Raw genomic sequence first — 14,310 nt, 5'->3', positions numbered from 1 at the left:
AAAAATAACAAAGAGGTTACTAACTATATTTAATAATTATAATGAATTTTTTTTAAGAGGTTTCATAGAAAAAAAAATTAAGGGGGAGATAAAGTTTGAATATACTGACTGTTGTATTCGATTCAATTGAGAAAATAAAGAGAATTTTTATTTTATTTTATTTTTTTTTTTGCTAAGCCATAAAGCTAAGCCAAGCTGCCAAGGTCAAAAAAAAATATGACAATCATTACTTAATAAAGAAGGAGTTATCAATTTGCATGTTTGTTTTTTGGAAATTCATTTTTGTTACAATAATATTTAAATTAAGTAATTTCTAATTAAAAAGGCCAAATGTAGATCAAAAAAAATATTTCTTTTTAGGTAAAACTCCAGATAATGATGAAATTTTGCATTCCGCATTATCTTTCCCATCAATTTTTTTTCAAACTGAAGAGGAAATTTTTTTGAAAAGAAATTTCTAAAGAAAATATTGTTTACTTTCAATTTACTAAAAAATATAAAGTCATACAATCTTTTAAAGGTCTTTGTATTGTGATCTAAAAAAAGATTTTTCATATTTAGAAATAAATAATAAATTTTTCGAGATCTCAAAAAAATTCAGCAGCAGTAATGGCAGCAGTGCATAAATAACAATAATGACAACCGTAATCTTATCTTTTTTTTTATAACGAAAAAAAAAAAAAAAAAAAATATTCATAAAAAAAATAACCGCTGTTGTGTAAAAAAAGATGCCTAAAATCGATAAAATTGATAATTTGAATCAAATATATTAAAAAAGAAGGTGTACAAAAAAATATATGGAAAATGCATTGTTGCGCAGCTCACTAATTAAAATATTGCATATAGGAAACGTTTTTATTGTCTATAATTAAATAATGATCGACAAATGTCTTGGCTTAATTTGTTTTTTAAAACCTTTGAAAGGTAGTTCTTTGGTTATATGATTCGTGTGACAAAGTGTTGTATTTATAAAAATAAATATAATAATAAATAAATAAAATAAAATAAAATAAAATAAATGAATCAAAGTTTTTGTTATTTTTTAATTTTAGATAATTTAAAATTATTATTATTATTAATGTATGTTTAATAAAGTTAGTACATATAATTTATATAATTTGTTAATATACCGTAGTTTATGAGAAAAAAAAAGTGATCAAGTTTCCTTTTCATGTGTTCAAAAAATAAAACATCAATGAATCAGTTTAACCAAAATCATCATTCTCCTCCATTTGTGTAAAATAAAAAAATGTTTCGAATTTTTTTTTTTCTTCTTGTAATATAAAAGAAGAATAAGTTTTTTTTTAAAAAAATTTTTTTTTTTAGTGGGAAAAAAAAAATTCCTTTAATAAATCCTTTACATACACTTATAATATATTATATGTATACTGCATATATTAAATTATTTATAATTCATAATAAAAATGGGCGCCTTATGTAGTAAAAACCGTAAGAAGAAAAGTAAAAATAATAAAAAATCAAATAATCCTTACCCTTCATTATCCACGTTACCTCATGGTTTATGTTCTGATTGTAATTTACCAAATACTGATAAGATTCAAAATAAATATGGATGGTGTCATTCTTGTAATTCTTCTAAATTTGAACAAAATTTTTCTTCTTGGACGAGCAATAATCCTGTAATTGATGATTTTATTAAAGATTCTCAAATAAATGCTATGAATAATCGTCAAGTATTAGAATGGATCCCTTATGATTCCTTAAATAATATACAATTTATAGCTGAAGGTGGTTATGATTGTAAGGTTTATTCCGCTACTTGGAATGAAGGAAATATTCTTTATTGGGATTCAAAGAAAAAAGATTGGGTTCGTAATTCTTCAATTATGGTAGCGTTAAAACGATTTGAAAATTCTAGAAATGTAACTTTGGAATTTTTTGAAGAGGTAATTAATATAATATCAATTATTTTAAATATTTTAAATATTTTTAAAATTTATATTTTAAAACTAAAAAAAAATTCTTTTTTTTTTTTAGCTTAAATCATATTATCAATGTGGTCTGGATAATGATGGATTGATCAAATATTTTGGAATCTCTCAAGATCCAATAACAAAAGATTATATTATAATAACTGAAATTGCTACTCATGGAAATTTAAGAAATTATTTATTACAAAATTATAATTCATTAAATTGGGAAAAAAAAATAAATATTTTATTAAAAATTTCGGTAACTTTACAAGATATTCATTCTACTGGATTTATTCATCGTAATCTTCATGGTGGTAACATATTACAAGATGATCATGATTCCCCTAAAATAAGTGATTTATTCTTATCTAATTATATAGATAATAGTAAAAATCAAAAATTTTATGGTGTTTTACCTTATGTTGCCCCTGAAATTTTACGTGGTGAAGATTTTACTTCTGCTGCTGATGTTTATAGTTTTTCAATGATTATGTGGCATGTTTCTACTGGTATCCCTCCTTTTCATGATAAATCTCATAATAATCAATTGGCTATTGATATTTGTAATGGAACAAGACCAAAAATTTTACCTAAAATTCCAAAATCTTTTTCAACTCTTATGGAAAGATGTTGGGATGCTGATCCTTTACTTCGTCCTAGTGTACAAGAAATAACTGCCATGTTATTTCGTTGGCATTTTCATTTAGAACAAAATCGTTCTATTGATATTTGTAATGCTTTTAAAAAGGATTTTGATGATATTGTTGATACTCCAATTGATATTCAATTTCATCCTGATTCTAAATATATTAGTCAATTACTCGATTTTAAAGATCTTCCTGAACCCCAAAATTATTTCTCTCGTCATCATCATAATCATCATTATAATGATTCAGGATATGGAAGTTCAACAAATAGTAAGTTTTTTACTAATTAAAATTTATTTATTTACATGTATATTTTATCTAATTATTGTTATTATTATTGTTTTAAGCTTTGTCAAGTTTCAAACAAAGTGAAGAAAGTAGTTTAGCAAGTCAAAGTCAAAACATTTCAAAGATTTCTATCAACAGTTTAGGAAATTCAGGTAAATAATCCCTTTTTTGTTTGAAATTTTTTTATTTTTTATTTTTTCTCCTTTTAAGTAAATCAAAACAAAAAAATGTTTATCATTGGATATTTTTGTTTTACTTATTTAGATGAAGCTAAAATTTCATTACGAAAAGCTCCTACATATGCTGAATCTTTAAGAAAACAATATCAAGCTAGTACGTTTTATTATACAGAACCGGAATCATATTTAGGTAAAATAAATATCATTTTATTAGTAAAGTGAATGTTACATTTTAAATATAATTAATTATATTTTATTATTTATTAGATGATGATGTACCTCCAATACCTCCAATGCCCACATCCATAAAATCTGAAATAGATAAAAAAATAGAAGAAAAAAATACTGACTTGAAAAAAATAAATGAGAAAATTTACTACAATGATATTAATAATAGATCTAAACAAATTGAAAATGATATAATAATAAAACCCAATAGTAAGTAATAGATAGTATTTCACATTCAAATTATTTTCGATATTTCGTGCTTCAGATCACATGACTAATCTTTTTTTTTTTCTTTTTTTTTAGTTACCATTAGAACAAATACTTTGACCGAAGTGAAATATTATTAAATATTTTTATTTATACAAAATCTATATAAAGTGATATTTTAATTTTAACATGTAAATATAATTATAATATATACTGTATTTTTCTGTATTTTCCCTAGGATTTAATACATTATATAGTATATATATAAAAAAAAAAATTATATATAAAATATATATATATATATATATATAAAATATATACTGATATACTACATACACATATACATATAATATATAAATTCTTTGTTAAAATTTCTTTATACAAAAATAAATCATTGTTCCTTATCGTAAGAATATTTCTTGTCAGATATATGTGTTATAAATGTGTCGCAATTTTTATTTGTTTCGGAAATTCGGAAGTCGGAATTTGAAATGGTTTTATAAAAATTTCATTGGGAAATGCAGTTCTTTCTAATTTGGGTTAGTTCGTTCTTGGCATATTACTAAAAAAAAAAATTCCTCGTCTAATATACACCGATGGATCAACTTCATTAAATGCACATTATAAAATAAAATCATAGTTATTAATAAAGCCACAAATTGAATTCGTTCATTTAAATCATTATTGAGTTCTTGGCATTTACTACTACTATTATTTGTTTTTAACTAAAAAGTAATAAATATTTGTTTCGTGTAAGAAATTTCCTAATATTGATAAAAAAAAAAAATATATAGGAATATCAAATCATTTCAATGAAAGTTATGCATAATCTGAATTTTTTGAGTACAAAGCAAAGATGCAGGCGTAATGGCTGAAATGTTGTGATGTGTGAGGAAAACTAAAATGTTTCTTTTTTCACAAGAAATTTTTTTTTTTATATTAGGTTTCAATTATTGTATATTTAGTCTTATTTAAGCGCGTTTATTTAAGCGCGTTATTTTTTCAGTCAGCAATATTATATAATTAGTTTCAATAATTATTATCCGAAGAGAAGGTTCGTCCTAAATTCAGAAACAGTAAATAAAAATTATGTAATTATGTAATTTAGAATGTTTTTATAACTAAAATGCTTACATGATTCAATAAAATTCGGGTTTTTTTTATATATTTGGAAATAATAATAATAAAAAAAATACAAGTTTTATAAATAATATTTTATTTTAAATGTTAAAAATAAATCGAGTAAAATCGAGTAAAATCTGTTCAACTAAATAACCTTATTTCAGAGTGATAAAGTATTGATCCATCGTCCATCATTCATAAAGTATCGTTCATTTTTATTCATATTTTACAAAAAAAAAAATTGTATTTTTTCAAATAAAATTGAAATTTAAATTTCAGTATAACGAAGGATATTCAGGATTTTTGGTTTGAACTTTGAAGTTTGAATGTTACGTGACTGTTATATCGCAAGTACTTTGCGAGTTCGTTATATATCATCTGTTATATCGTATATCGATCGTATAAACAATAGTAGAAATAATAATATTAATAGCAATATTCCGTTAAGATAATCTAATGCTAATGGAGTAATAATCAGTCTTTAGACTATCCAAAAAAAAAAGTCGTAATATACTGCTTATTTTTTCAAATAATATATGGTATTAACCTTAGTTTATCCCACGATTTACGAAAAAGGTTAATCTAACTTTTCGAATTCTATTTTTTTGTGATATCATGTCAATAAACAATTCGTATTTTTATTTTGTATATTTGTTTATTCCCAACGATGACTAAAAGAACGCCCAATTAATTGGCTTCCGATATTTGTTTGTCCAGCGATGACAAAAGAACGCCCAAACAATGTTAATAATTGACCTCCGTAACACGGTAAACAATATCTTGAATGATTCAAGATATGATGTTGACATTAAGAAATCCAGGATCAAGATATCGTTGGCGAATTTTTTCTTAATTTAACTAGAATGAATCTTATCGCTGACCTATCGAAAAATTAAATTGGAGCATGCAAGATGTCTTTTATCTCGTTGGTTAAACTATTGATTTTGTTATTGACAATAGTGTGAACTATATAGAGATTTTTATTGAAATTTGTTATTTTGGTTGTAGTCTCTTTGTTGAGTTTTTTGAACCCAGACGCAACGGACGTAGGAAGTTACATAATTTTTATGAATACATTTGAAGTGTTTTAGAATCATAATACTTGTTTTAGTCAAGGAACCTAATTTATCTGAGTTTAGTACTTTTTTGAATTTAATTGCAGATACGACTTTAACGATCTCAAGAGTTATGTGAATTGTAAAGTAACTAAAGTTAAAAAAAAATAAATAATTTTAATAAATCGAAAAGAATTCTCAGTCGCTTTAATCAAATTTTGCTTTAAACCTTTTTTCAATAACTCACCTTGTTATTAATTAAGTTTTAGATCTTGAAATTGCTATGAGATATTTCATGTATTTTTTTTATATACAGTATTTTGTCATATAAAGGCAAGAAAAATAAGAGAAAAATGTTATTCATTGAATGTACTACTAAGAGGACTTGAGATATCACGCAGAAAATAAAATCAAATACATATTTGTGATAATAATAATAATATATTATATATTCCGAGCTGACAATAATTTTCTATTTAAGCTAACTCCAGATGTCGTCTACACAAACTAATTACTTTTTCATGGCAGAATCTTTCTCAAGTCTATTCTATCCTTTAATGATCCCATAATGAACTTTATTATTTGCTTCATGTTCTTGCATCAATTCACCTTTATTTTCCTCTTTAGAATGCACTGTCAGATGATAAGGTATTGGCCAGATATCAATCACCTGATAATATCCTGATATGTTAACCCAATACTTTAATGATTGTTTAATTCCGATATGGCGTTACATATAAGATACATATCGGGTGTATATATACATATCAGTATTCCATGATAATCATATGAAATATCTTTCTATCATCTCATATTAGTATTCTAATATTTCATTGATCGTATACTATAGTTGTAAGCTATTGGAATCTTTCAATTCTTCCAATTCCAAGCTTCTAATGCCAACAAAAAGTCACTGGAAGCTTCCAATGCACATCACTGCTCAATATAGTTGTTCATTTTATTTGAATACATTTTATTATTTTATCATATTAATGATTTATTTTAATGGTTTGGAATATCTTTTCATTCAAAGTTTTGAAGTTTTGAAGTTTTGAAATTAAACTTCAAAACTTATCATCATCACACTGTTCATTACAATACACCATCCATAACCCAAAAAACCTACAAAAAAGAAATGAAAACGTTAATAAAAATGATTCTAAGTTATCAACCTATTTGAAAACTTACCAGAATCGAAGTTATAGCTGAAAGATTATCAAAAAAAAAAAATGCTAGTAAACTTTTTTTTTCAAAAAAGTTTTCGAATTGTTAGAAAAATTATTCAGAGTTTCCAATATTTTCCAAGTTAGAGTCTACAAAACAGAGAAAAAAAAAATGTTGGCAATGGATCCTGGGTAAGTTTTTTGAACCTATTTTGAAAAACTTTAAAAAAATGGTTTTTAAGATATCAGAGTTCCTACAAAAAAAAAAAAAATCTTTATTAATATATTAATGAAAATTTTTAAACTATTCAAAAACTCGACTAGAGTGAAGCGATCCGGATCATCCTCAGCTGAAAAAAAAAAAAAGATCCGGATCATCCATGAATATCCGTCAGCTGAAAAGAACGATCCGGAAAATAATTATAATTTAGAATAAAAAATCCGCGGTCCGCGGATTAATTTTCCAATTATCCACGAATGATCTACAAATCACATGATAACATTAAATATTCCATACACTTTTTTTGATTACAAATTATAACATTTACTATATTGACGATTTATTAAAATAAACATGTTTTTTCATTTTTATTTAGTGGGTAAAAACCGATTACATATGAAAAACTTGTACATATTCATTAATACTTCTACAATTATTCTTTCACGGTTTATTCACTAATTCGTGATGCTTAAAAAATTCGCATATCCGCATTTACCCGGATATCCGCATTATCCGTACGGATCATTCACGGATCGTTTCACTACATCAATGTCGTAGAACCCGATCTCGATTAAGAATGGAGATTGGAAGAATTCAGTTAGCAAATGGTGAAATCACCAAAGGTTCATCGCACATAGGTTATCTCAACTGCTTGAGAAGGATATCTTGTTCATCACTTGGTAGCATTAGCGGTTTGTCCAAAAGAATATGTAAATCACATTGATGGAAGTCCTAATGCATCCAATCTCGAATAGTGTACACAGAAAGAAAACCACTCAACATGCTGTACGCCTGCCTGTACGCCTTGGACTTCAACGCCAAGTGCTGTCCATCAGATTTTTGATGTGCCTTTCCGAGAATTTCCATCCTCAGCAGAGTCAGACATATTTATTAATTATTTATAGCAATTTAGCGATTTATAGCAATTTTATGCGATTTTATTGATTTATAGCGATTTAGTGATCTATTGCTTTTAGTGATCTATAGCGATTTTAGTGATTGATAGTGATTTAGTGATTTTAGTGATCTATAGCGATTTTAGTGATCTATTGCGATTTTATTAATTTATAGCGATTTTATGAGTTATAGACTTATAGCAATTCCTTATCAGGTTATATATTTATACAGATTTTAAATAGAAATCCATGTGTAAAAACTTTATTAATTCTTGATTAAAAATTATCCTTAAATGTTGCTTGCACAATTATTGGAGAACGTGGTCTTTCTGATAATTATACTAACAGCATGACGACGTTGCCATTAGTGGAATGCATCACTTGATAGAATAAAAAATCAAAATACATGGTGTCCTACTTTTACAGGCTATCATCTATTCCAACTTGAAATTGCTAAAAGGATTGCTATAGAAAGAGGCGGGTCATATCTTCCAACTAATGTAAAGCTAGAAATGCTCCACCGAAGTCATTAATGGTCAACAACTTATATGATGTTATACATAGAAGAAAATTGTGTATAAAATGTTCGCATAGGAATCCTTACACACACACATGAAAGAAATGGAGAATACCCTTCTGATAAAACTATTAACGGTGAATCACCATTATTATGGCGTTGTGCTGTAGGACATATGCTTATGTAGTACGTAGAAATAACTCTTGTCCGTATTGCGCAGGAAGATGACAATCAAATTGCTACTAAAAAAGGTGGGTTATGCCTTTCCGAAAAAATACATCAATGGTTACGGCAAAAGGACATGAATGGAATGACTGTTTCTTTATTGTGTCCACATTGCGGTAAAATCATGTCGTGAAATTATAGCAAAATATCTTGGTCCGCCATCTAAAATACCCAACGGATGGAGGACATCCGGAATGCTTACTTAGATTTAATACTCCAAAGAAGCGCATGAAACTACTTGATTTGCATCCATTACATATTTACATTCGGGAATAATTACAGAATGGAAGATTGAAGATTAGAACTTGTCATTTATTACCCATAATACCACACAATATGGATTTGCAATCGAAGTACAAGGAGAATAGCATGAAAAATACACAGATAAAGATCTGAGTAATTTTATCAAGCAACAAGCTCAAGAAAGCATTATGCGAAGAGAATTGGATTGACCTAAGGTATGTCATATGTACATCCTCGAGAATTAAACATAAACTTCAATTACATTGTGATTCACTATTATTTCTTTCAACTATAATTTTATCAATCCGGAATTACACGAAAAATTGAATAAAAATTTCTCAGAAAACACATCACATCATATACATGTTAATAATAACGAGCCTAATATGGGCAACCAAATAAATTATTAATCTATCGACCACACAAGTTTTCGCTCGTGGGCTCGTCTAAACTATCTATACTAACACATCATCCCCATGATCCGTTCAAATCATCGATATTCTGGATAGAATAAAACGGTCGCCAGTCATGTTTATATTGGATGCAGTGTCAGAGATAAATGAACATTAACCTTAATAAAATCTGCCGAAAATTTATGTTGTTTGATACTTCAGTCTACTTGCTTTATGACGAAGTGAGTGGTTTGGCAAATCAGGCCTTTCGTTATAAGAAAATTCGTATGAAAATCTGATAACTCGGGAAAATTTTGTATATTGCGGTAAATTGTATAATACTTGTATACTACTTGTATTATGGATAACAGATAAGAGGATAACTGATAACGCATGTCTCACAAAATATCTCGTTATTAAATAAAAATTCGTTATGAACAAAAATTCGTTATTTTATATACACTGGTTATAGACTTACTTCGTTAAACGGTATACAGCATTTTACTAGTAATCTTCGGTATAACAAGATTTTTTTACATGATAAAATTGGTACGACACCGAAGGTTCGCTATAATAAGAAATTCGCTAAATCAAAATGTTGTAAAGCGAGTGGACTGTAGTAAGATCCTTGGAACCTGTACGAAAAAACGGTCATTAGCTTGCAAGCTCCGAGTCTTCTTGTTAATGCACAAACATACCGAAAAAAATATATTTCATTCACACCTTAATTGCGCAGCGGGTTGGAAATAAAGTATTACAGCTCGGAAGACCTACTACTTTCTGTGACAGAGCATAAAGTTATTCAATTTTCTGCTGACGATGATTTATTGAGCATTATCTGGACTGCTAAACATTGAAAAATTATTAGATTTATAATAATAAGTACTTTATGACAATATTTTCCCCTATTAGAGTAGAATTATCAAATTATTATTATTTTCTTAGCATAATCACCCAGTAAGGCCGTTCCAGCACGATTGTTTGTTTAACGTACCCCATTTTTTTACTTTCGGAAAAACGTTAAACAAACAATCAACCCCAAGGTGGATCTGGATATCCGAAATTTGGTTGTAGATGAATTATTGAGATTACACAAGATATCCCAGCACATCACTAGCGCCAATGATGTCACTCGTTGCGAGTTTATTTCCCGTATTATTTACGGCGTTGCATCAATCTTTGGAGGTATCCCTAAGGTCTATTATTAGAATTTATTAGAAATTATGATTATACTTTAGAAATTATCTTATTGGAATATTATTAAACTGAGCATTATTATATTAACTTCTTGTAATTTTATATTTATATTAATAAAGTATCTTTATATTAAGACTGCGATCACCAATCAGCTACCTGATTGGTGACCGACCACGTAGCAACATATTCAACATATTCGGTACGAAATTTCTGGAAGCTATGGCAAAGGACCAGTTGATTGAGTCATAAAAGTGGAAATACAATCATAACAGTTGCCGAGGCAAAAAAAGAGGACATCAATCAAGGTATGCAGTCCAATTGCAGACATCCATCCAGCACAATCCTAAAAAACGTAGCTACGACACGGCAGGTTTACATGAAGATGTAATGTATGGATTGTATCAACTGCTGTAGATTGAGTCATAATCAAACTAGTTTCATGTTATGGACATTTCTAGTTCTAGTTGTAATGTATTTTATGAAAGAGATAAAGAACTTAACAACATTTCACTATTATTCTCAGAGCTAGATGAACCATTGGGGCATCAAAATATCATCAAAAGCTATTCAGCCAGAAGATAATATTAGATCAAAACAGAAAATGTTTATTCAAAACAATAATAGTGGTCTTGATTAATCGACATCTATCGGATGATTTTATCAGAAGATCTAATTATTCTTAATTAACCACTACCAATTAATAACTCTGTTTTAACCCGTGAGGACTTGGAAAAGCCTGTCGAAAACTTGTTTGGGTAAATCAAATGAGTGTTTGATAGTCAGATCGAATCACTGGGTTTATCGAAGCGAGTTAAAACGGATAGTTAGGATGGAGTATTAGCTTAAAAGCATCATGTATCACGGGAGTTTGTATTTATTTATTTTTCGCATGTATTAGTAAAAATTTTCTTGGCAGAAAACGATCACTAGTGATCATCAGCCGGTATAGCCTAATAGTTTGTTACCTGACATGTTTTCTATATATACTGAATATTTACATCTTGTATAAAATTTTATCAAACATGTCATCCAAGCTTGAATTATTGGAACAACGCATCACAGAGCTGAGAACGCCAAAATTAAAGGCGAAAATGCTGAGTTTGAGGCCAAGAAAGCTGAGCTTAAGACCAGGCTGTGGAAGAGAATAAGATGCGTGATGCTAGAGTTGAGGAACTGGAACAAAAAAATACGATAGTGGAACAGGGTGTTACTTCGGTATCTGTACAGCCACAGAATGATGAGGAGGTGCTGTTATCTATAGATATTCCAATATCAGCTGTTAATGTACCTAGTTTTGTTATGGATCAGAAATCATCAGAGAGGAAACCAGAGGCGATTGCAAAGCGATCGGTACCGGCCGATAGGGAGATGGATATTTTTTGGATGAGGTACATAAGAAAAAGGTTAGTGATGAGGCAACGCAATGGGGGGGGGAAGAAACTAATGCGTAAAATGGCTAATCAGGAGGCACCTCTAATTTCTCAGAATCCTACGTCCACTACTTGCAGCGAACGATAAAGTTGATTCAAGAAATCTCTTCATCCATTCCCAAAGAAAATCATGTGACTAAAATTTCCGAGATTGTTACCACGGTCACGATCTCAAAGTTATATCATCAACACAGGCCAATTCATTTTCTGCAGTCAACTTTTTCTTAACGTTTTTGGATCGTCTGGAGTTTGCTGATTTGTACGGATTTGTATCTCTGGCACCAATTTTTGCAATAATCATCAACATACTTCTTTAAACTTCTGTCATATCTAGAAAGGGTCCATCTAAGAACTACGCAGGGGCCTTTCTGAAAGGAACCATCAAATGGTTGAGAAAACAATCAAAAACCTCAAAATAAAAGTTAACCATAGAACCGAAGCCCGAACTAGTTACAAGATTGAAGATTCACACAAACTCCCGCAATATCACATAATTATAAGAATTTATTTTCTAAACAAAAAAAAACATTTTGTATATAACATGGTCAACGACATATGAGGAAACTGAATGGAAGACAGGTGGACGAGATGATGACATTAACTAGCCAGAATTCGTCCATTCGTGCCAATAAGATTCGAACCAGGGTCAATATACTAAATGACCGAAACGAATCTCCTCGATTATCTTAATATCACTAGGCAACATTGGAAGCGATAATCACACAGTACATATTTCAATTTTTAAAAGCACATTTAACCAGCCAAATTCTTCTTATTATGTGGTAGTTGAAAACAATCAAAAACCTCAAAATAAAAATATCAGTAATCTATTAATAAAATTAAATTAATATATATATGAAGTTCGGTGGATAGAGTAAAAATTCATTATTATTGGCCACAGATTGGAACCTATTTCCAAAAAGCGCGCAATAAGCGTTTAATTTATCCTTTCCTTCCTTGCGTTGTTGTAAGAAGGGACATTTTCCTTGAAATCTGCGACGTAATTCCGGTAAATTATGTGATTCATCTAGCAATATCACATAATTATAAGAATTTATTTTCTAAACAAAAAAAAAGGTTTGTATATAACATGGTCAACGACATATGAGGAAACTGAATGGAAGACAGGTGGACGAAATGATGACATTAACTCGCCAGAATTCGTCCATTCGTGCCAATAAGATTCGATATACTAAATGACCGAAACGAATCTCCTCGATTATCTTAATATCACTAGGCATCATTGGAAGCGATAATCACGCATATTCCAATTTTTAAAAGCACATTTAACCAGCCAATACTTCTTATTATGTGGTAGTTGAAAGTAATCTGAAAGAATGGAGTGACATTGCCGGCACTTTCCTCCATATTTACACAAGAATTACGATTCACAACATCGACTGTGTTAAATTTTTATCTCCGGATTTCAAAAAATTTATCACATTATCACAGACCAAGTTCAAGATCATGAGATTGATGCTGTCTATTTTGCTGATGAGCGAATCAGATGAAGAAGAAAAAGAAGTAGAAGAAGAAAGCGAAAAAAATAAGGTGCGTATATGAACATGTTATTATAGAAAATGTTTCGAAGCTTCTTTGCATCCATACAAACGAAAATCCATTCATTATGTGTCTTTATATTTAGGAAAAACAAAATGCCAGAAATCCTACTTAATTGTGGCATTAAACGCGAACCTTTCGTAATTTTTTTATTCAATGGCCGAACGGCGCTGCCTTAACTTTAATCCATTACCGCCGTGCTTACCAAATTTATTTTTGCACTACGCCTATTCAGCAGCGGCTGCTGTGGAGAAGAATTACACGGGAAATACGAACAGTGCGTCGACGAAAATAGGTAAGATCATAACACTAAATAAATTCGATTCCTACAGTTCATGCTAAAATTTGTTCCATTTTATTAGATTCTGTGGAAGATGTAAATTATAAAGAGTTTGAAAAAAAATTGAGCAAAGTTCTAGAAATATCAAGATGGAACTGTAATCATAATCATGAGGCTGCATATCAGGAATTCTCCGAACAATTTTTTATCTGCTTTTGCCTACCAGTTCTACAGTTCAAACAGTAAGAATTAGTGTATTTATGAACAGATGATGAATTTCTGATTGATTCAATTACAATATAATTTTATTGTATTTACTTTTTAGATTGAATTGTGATTATTGAAAGAAAATCAACCATATAACGGATGCTCTGAGTATTTCGCCAGGTTGTATTTACAGAGGCTGTCCTGCCAAAATCCACCATTTCTAACACACCCAATTGCAAATAATGTAATAGAGTATTTAACAAGAAATATTTGATAATATGTAGAGCATTAATGATCTGTAAAATGGTAGGATAAGTTTT

At 29.0% G+C, this 14,310-nt stretch overlaps 3 protein-coding genes across 3 annotated transcripts; all 3 read left to right on the top strand.

Moving 5' to 3' along the window:
- Positions 1-1,328: 1,328 nt before the first annotated feature.
- On the top strand, positions 1,329-3,623 carry OCT59_016558 (uncharacterized protein; the record flags this gene model as incomplete). Its single annotated transcript, XM_066145779.1, has 6 exons — positions 1,329-1,907; positions 1,999-2,851; positions 2,929-3,021; positions 3,134-3,238; positions 3,316-3,486; positions 3,580-3,623. The coding sequence occupies exons 1-6, from the start codon at positions 1,425-1,427 to the stop codon at positions 3,621-3,623; spliced, it is 1,749 nt and encodes a 582-aa protein (XP_066003528.1). The 5' UTR covers positions 1,329-1,424.
- An 8,039-nt stretch (positions 3,624-11,662) lies between these two features.
- OCT59_016557 (uncharacterized protein) lies at positions 11,663-12,083 on the top strand (the record flags this gene model as incomplete). Its single annotated transcript, XM_066145778.1, has 2 exons — positions 11,663-11,916; positions 11,999-12,083. The coding sequence occupies 2 exons, from the start codon at positions 11,663-11,665 to the stop codon at positions 12,081-12,083; spliced, it is 339 nt and encodes a 112-aa protein (XP_066003527.1).
- A 1,576-nt stretch (positions 12,084-13,659) lies between these two features.
- On the top strand, positions 13,660-14,127 carry OCT59_016556 (uncharacterized protein; the record flags this gene model as incomplete). Its single annotated transcript, XM_066145777.1, has 3 exons — positions 13,660-13,798; positions 13,866-14,025; positions 14,109-14,127. The coding sequence occupies 3 exons, from the start codon at positions 13,660-13,662 to the stop codon at positions 14,125-14,127; spliced, it is 318 nt and encodes a 105-aa protein (XP_066003526.1).
- Between the last annotated feature and the right edge of the window lie 183 nt (positions 14,128-14,310).

Source organism: Rhizophagus irregularis, chromosome 25, assembly GCF_026210795.1.
Source record: "Rhizophagus irregularis chromosome 25, complete sequence".
In the NCBI taxonomy this organism is placed as follows: domain Eukaryota; kingdom Fungi; phylum Glomeromycota; class Glomeromycetes; order Glomerales; family Glomeraceae; genus Rhizophagus; species Rhizophagus irregularis.
Note: the sequence above shows the minus strand (reverse complement) of the source record. Positions and strands in the feature narration are given on the sequence as shown.